The following is a 6,496-nucleotide window of genomic DNA, read 5'->3' as shown; positions in this document are numbered from 1 at the left end:
AGAAAGAAAGAAATATGTACGTTAGTTAGTTCGTTAGTTAGTTAATTTATTAATTAGTTAAAATCAATAATAAATAAATAAATAAATTAAAATAAATAAAAAAAATAAATAAATTTAAATGAATTAAACTAAATTTAAATAAAAATAGAAGTAAAATTAAAATAAATAAATACAATTTTAAATAAATAAATAAATTATTAATAAATACTCAAACACGGATGTATATCGTTTATTCGAAATCTAATTGTATAATTGCAAAATCCGGGTTCAATAAACAATCATATCGCAAACACATGGCGTAATCTCTTGATCATATATATACGTTAACTGAGCAGGATTCTAGTAAGGATGCCCCTCCTTTAATTAATAACAATGACAACTTGATTAAACAATTGTTACGAGTAAGTACGTCATATATATAGATCTATGATCTATGAGTATCAATCACAATTATTAAATGTTTTGCAATTTTTTGTCAAGTCTTGTTTATACAACCGTGGTGTTAGTAAATCTGACTACTGTTCATACCTTTCTCTGTTTTAGCTAATTTTATTCTGCCTGAATGTAAATTATTATGAAATATAAGAAGCAGGCTATCACTGCAAGATGTTGTCATTTACAAACAGTTTTTTAAAAGTCTTACGACAATATCCTGGCAACATAAAGAACACGTACGTATGTATGTCATTTCTTCTTTCGCAAATGTTAATCATATATGCGTTATATATAAGCGAGTTTATTTTCATATCTTTGAAGTTGAATAATTTCAGCAAACTTTATGCACGATGCACAAGTTAATATGGTTCGACAAATTACAGCAATTTCTTCACGATGTTATGCTCCGGCTGTTCGCTATTCCATTCCCAATCCCACGAAGAGCGAGGCTATTTTAGCGCAAAACAAAACCATAGCAAATCCAGTAATCCGGGGGACAGACGAAATGTTAAAACTCGGATCATATCCCCGAACGATGCATTTCTAATTGTACCGTATGCTACAACCGTTACATTGCTTCTAATCGGTGAATTGTTATCACTGTGTTCATGATCCTTAACATGTTTGAAAGTAGGGAAATATTGCATAATAATAATAAGAAAGTTTGATACCACTAAAGAACCACCTCTAAAACTCCTTGTTTTCAGGTTATCTGGTTACGATAAAAAACAACAACAAAACATCACCACCACCAACAACAAAACATCACCACCAACAACAACAAAAACAGCAACAAATCTTCTAGCAACTACACAAACTGAAGCATAAAATATTTTGTATATTTTGTTCTTTGGTAAAAATACGACTTCGTTTACATCTTGCTACCGTTATTACAAATCATTTCACTTTCTGCGCTACTTTCTACCAGTGATAAGCATCTTATATGCTTTGAATCATTATTAGCACATTATTAAAAGTTATCGAACACATGCTACCCCTTTTGAGGAAGAAAAACATATTATTTTCTAAGACAAAAACGCCTTTAAAACAATAAAATATGTGAAGCCTTCATAACTAAGGACAATTGAGATATTAATATTCTAGCTAACAGATAACAGTTTATCTCTTTCCAACAACTACATTTGCATCAGGAAGTTGCACACGGCCAATCTATGCGGATACGGTCGTCTTTGTATATATTATATTGATACGGCAAAAAAAAGTCACAGTTTCATTGCTTTGCAGCAGTGGTATGTATTTCATTTGACAGTTTATCATGATGAATTTAGTTGGAATCTTTTAAATACTATAAATAATTATCAAAAAGTAATTTACAATATTAATATGCAAAACACCTCTGATTCAAAAGAAACTGCTCCACTCGAGATTTGATTATTTGTTTGATTATCTTAAATTAATTAATTAAGTTTTGTCATTTGAACTGTAAATCTTTATAAATATTTATGTATATACTAACTATCAAATATTTTTCATTTTCTTCGCAGGTTTGGTTGCAGTTCAACATGCCACGATTTGCACACATCTTTTTAGTAATTGTTCTTTGTACGGTTACTCATGGTTACCGCAAAGATCAAGACGACGATGTTTTACGTGTCGAAAATAATCTTGAGCAAACGTTCCAAGGCTGTATGCTTCGTTGCATAGACAAAGACTTGTGCTGCTCTTGCAAGGAATCTGCCAAACTTTCAATGAATGCTGCGATGATCAACGACTTTATTAAGACATGCCCAGAAGCAGACGATTCTGACTGCACGGAACAATGGATCACTTCATGGATGAACGTCGAACGAGGCGGTGCAAGTAACTGTACGATGAAAGACAACGTGAAGAAACAGATCAATCAATGTACCGCAAGGTGTAAAGGAAAGCCCATGTCTCAATCACTGAATCCTCATCACCCATTGAACTTTCCAGGGCAATTCTCTGATTTATCAGAGCTTTTGGACTACAAAGAACCAGATTTCAATGCCTTTTGCAGGGATATCCGTACTGAAGGTATTTTATGCACAGTTTGGAGTTTAAACAGCTTCACTGCTGGTAATACACGATGCCGACAAGATAATACATGCGGTTATCATAGTCAGCCATACAGATGGTGCTACACCGACGCTCAGGATCACTGGGACTATTGCTGCTCGGGCTCATGCGATTTCCATGGTTACAACTACATGTGGTGTCAGTCTGGTTCAAAATGGCAATATTGTGGCAATGCTGGCTCTATAGATACGAAAGGTAGGAAATGCTTAGAATCAGTACCCTGTGGGATGCACCAGGAGATCGGAAAGGCAAGTTACTATTGGTGTTACGTAGATCACAATAAAAATTGGGGTAGATGCTGCGAGCCCTGGGACCCATGTAACCCGAAATCGACGGTCAGCGGATGCTATACGGGATACAAGAAATACACAATGTGGCAGAAATGCAAGAACACTCCAGAACAAATGTGAATGGAGCCCCTTTATCTATCCTTACAATAACAAATTTCTTTTCGTTACTTCCTTTGTGACTTTATGTAAAAAATACCGTAGAATCTCGAAAATATGAATACAAGAGAATACCTAAATAAGAGCATACTTTGATAGTTAAGTATTTCCCGTAACCAAATAATAAACGCATATCATTTTCACATGGAAAATTTGTATCTGAAAATAAGCGCATACCTTTCTCTTTCACCCAAATTAAGCGTCAAAACCAAATGGTATTGTAGTTAAAAGTGACCATGACATGTATCTAACAAACACTTAATTACTCAATTCAGATGAAAAATGTAACTGTAATGTGGAAACAAATTTAGAATTTGAACATCTGAAATACATGGAAAGGTGAAATTACCTTTAAGGTACAATTAAATAGATAAAAGTTCAATAAATTGTCGTTATGCTGCTTATTCTAAACAAGAATTGTCTTTACAAGAGATTATCGGTCGTGGTAAACATTTCCGTATTGGGTAAAGATGGCAAATAGCCCAGTAATTTACCGGAAGTCAAGATGAAGACAAATTGAATTCGGCCGAAAAGTACAGGAATGTTTGGAATGATATAAGAACGATAGAATATATAATATGTGTGGTAGTACTGTGATTCATTATTTTTTATATCTTTTGTTGTCGTACTTATAAGTATACTATTCTAATTACTTAATAGTAGGCTTATATAATCTTTCCCGCAGGCGACCAAAAGCATTGACTGTTTGGCCTAATTCTTTTTTCATTCTATTGCAAATAAATGTTCTAAGCAAATCTTGTTTGTTGGTTTGTATATTCATCTATGTGTTTTGAAGTAGAATACCGAGAGAACATTTTAAAGGCCCATTAAGCCTCAAAATGTTATTATTATATTGACCCTTCAAAAGCTTTTTATTTTGGTGACCTAATATACTTCAAAAAGTTGTTTATTGTGTATACTTCTGAGCCTTATTTTATTATTTTGCGCTATAGCAAGTAATACAGTTATAGTGATTTAATATCTTGCTTGGAGGTCAAAATAACATTTTTTACACTTTGATTTCTATTACACAAATTATTTCTCATTTTGCGCTATTTTCTTGAAGCAATTAGCATAGCTATTAATAATAAAACATTATACAACACATTTGACTTTTCCACAGAAAGAAAACACATTTTCTATTTTTTATTTAATGTGGATAAAAATAATTAACATGCCTCTTTTGAATTATTTGTTATATTTAAATTATCTATTATGTAAAATAGTTTCATGGACCATAATAACCGTAAAGACTTGGGGAAAATGTTTAAGCGTTTACTATCAGCGCACTTGCCACTTGCACACAGTACATGTATTTATTTGCAAAGCCGCTAGCTGTAAAGCATATTGAGGCATTTAGTTTTTTTATCTTTACAGTTTCTTGATAAATTTAGTCATCATAAATTTAAAGAAAATAAGTAAAAATCTTAGTTTCAGAGTTATGTTCCAGACAAAGTTCAAACATGAAAAAGGGCTTAAACTAAGAAAAAATAGGCAAGGCAGAGTGCTGCCCTTCTACTTAACCTTCAAAGTTTCTTGTTGATATCTCTTGTGTTTTCAGAGTTATGTCCCGGACATTATGAATAATATAATAATATGAAAAAAAAAACGATATTTGTATAAAAACACTCGAATTTAAATTGGCAGAGAAGATATCAATCCGTGTCAGGTTCTCCGAAATCACTTTAACTGTACTATATAATACTATATTAATAAGGAGAAGAATTTTTATCATTACACGCCAGCATATCCGTTTACCGGGTACCGGATGTTATCATTGCATATTTTAGACACCATGCACTGATACGCAGTTGAACCATTTAAGTGATATATATTAGTAGGATATATCGTGTTTATTTCTCTCCAGATTTATTTGTTTAAAAAAAAACAATAAAATGTAAGTTTTTCATTTAATATATATTTGCAAGTTTAATGTTAGAATAGCAACCTTTAAAATATCATCTTATTTCCGGGTACTTATCAACCTGAAATATTGAGTCAAGACAGTATTGAAGATGATCCTTTTACTACATAGATGTATATACTTAAATAAACTCGTATTTCTAAATTGCATATACCACTGCAAGTTTTCAAATTGCCTTCAAATAAACACTGGCACACCCTCATTTGTAATTGAAGGGATACACTTTACACACAAATACTAATTTGCAAAGTGTAAAGTCTAACATTTTTACATTGAAAGCTTCCTTTAGAAAATATCATCAAGATACATGAGTGAGATAATTTTATCTAAATGTTTGCGACATACTGATAAACGCTTTATTCTTTATGATTAATACATTTATCGGAGACCTAAAGCAAGTAAGTGGTTCATTGATAACAATGCACTACTAAATTGCACAGTTTTGGCCCTTTACAATATAGTCATTTCAAGTTTTTCAGCTAATTGAAACTGCAAATATTTCTTATAAGGACTCAAATTATTTTTTTCTGTAATGGCGGAACTGGATTTCTCTCTCTCAAAAATTGTGTACCATTAAAACGTATTAGTATGTGGCCCGATTTACTAACATTTCGTAAGTTTCGTAAGTATTATATCGAAACTTTACGCTTACGTTTAAAGTAATGTAAATCGTAAGTGTGTTTCACAAAACGTTCGTAAGTTTTTTCTGAAACTTTACATTAAAAAAGTTCGTGACACTGCTATAGAGGTTTTAAGAGTTCTTCAATGACGAAGCGTCTTTGGGAATATTTATCAAAATAAACAATATATGAAAATGAACTCAGTAACAACAAAACATTCAAGAAAGCTAAACTGTTATTTCGTAGGGTCATCTTCGAACACTGAAGTACATATTGGACCATCATTCATCCATCACACAGCCGTTTAACTCGATTTTAATAATGTATATATAGAGTGGAAAGAAAAGATCGAGACAGCCCCGTGTGACATGCAATTTAATTAACAACAAAAAGTTCAGCATAACTTTATTTTAGGGAACAATCCCCGCGTTACGATTTCATCACGAAATGTAGTAACAATTAGATACTCTGCCATTCCGTCTTCACTAACTTTAATTTATATCAAACAAATGAAATTTACTGAGTTCCAGTAAACATAATAGATCTACATTTAATATCAAAGCTCGCGAAATTAAAATAATATAAAACACTTCACAACTAATTTATAATACTTTGGATCGAGGTCAACCACGACTAAAGGGTATATGGGATACTAATATATTTTAAGAAGTAAAACTCATTTGCCTTTGAGCTGATAGGATGACTTCCATATTCGTATTTGTTTTTTTACTAATTGTCATTCTTAATGAGACACCGCGAAGCCTCATTATCCAATCATTTGCCTTTTTTTCAGAATATCCGTTTTTAATTGTAGAAAAAAGAAAAAAATGCGTTTGAACCGCTTTCTTTCAAATTGGACTAGAGTTTGCGTTAAAAATTATTTGCAATTTAGATGGTATTGATATAAAAATTATATCTTATGAAATATTTTTATAAAATTTATCAACAGTAAAATTATTTTGGTTTCTTTTATTATATGGTTTATTTTCGAAAAAAAATGTAACATAGAATGT

General features: G+C 31.7%; 1 protein-coding gene across 1 annotated transcript; it reads left to right on the top strand.

Moving 5' to 3' along the window:
* The first annotated feature begins 1,698 nt into the window (after window positions 1-1,698).
* Window positions 1,699-3,694, top strand: LOC132746796 (uncharacterized). Its single transcript, XM_060736046.1, has 2 exons — window positions 1,699-1,761; window positions 1,941-3,694. Exon 2 carries the CDS (start codon window positions 1,959-1,961, stop codon window positions 2,901-2,903), a length of 945 nt encoding a protein of 314 aa, XP_060592029.1. The 5' UTR covers window positions 1,699-1,761; window positions 1,941-1,958; the 3' UTR covers window positions 2,904-3,694.
* Window positions 3,695-6,496: the final 2,802 nt, after the last annotated feature.

Source organism: Ruditapes philippinarum, unplaced genomic scaffold (assembly GCF_026571515.1).
Source record: "Ruditapes philippinarum isolate M1 unplaced genomic scaffold, ASM2657151v2 ctg6021_1_1_1_1, whole genome shotgun sequence".
In the NCBI taxonomy this organism is placed as follows: domain Eukaryota; kingdom Metazoa; phylum Mollusca; class Bivalvia; order Venerida; family Veneridae; genus Ruditapes; species Ruditapes philippinarum.
This window is presented reverse-complemented; position numbering and strand designations above follow the sequence as displayed.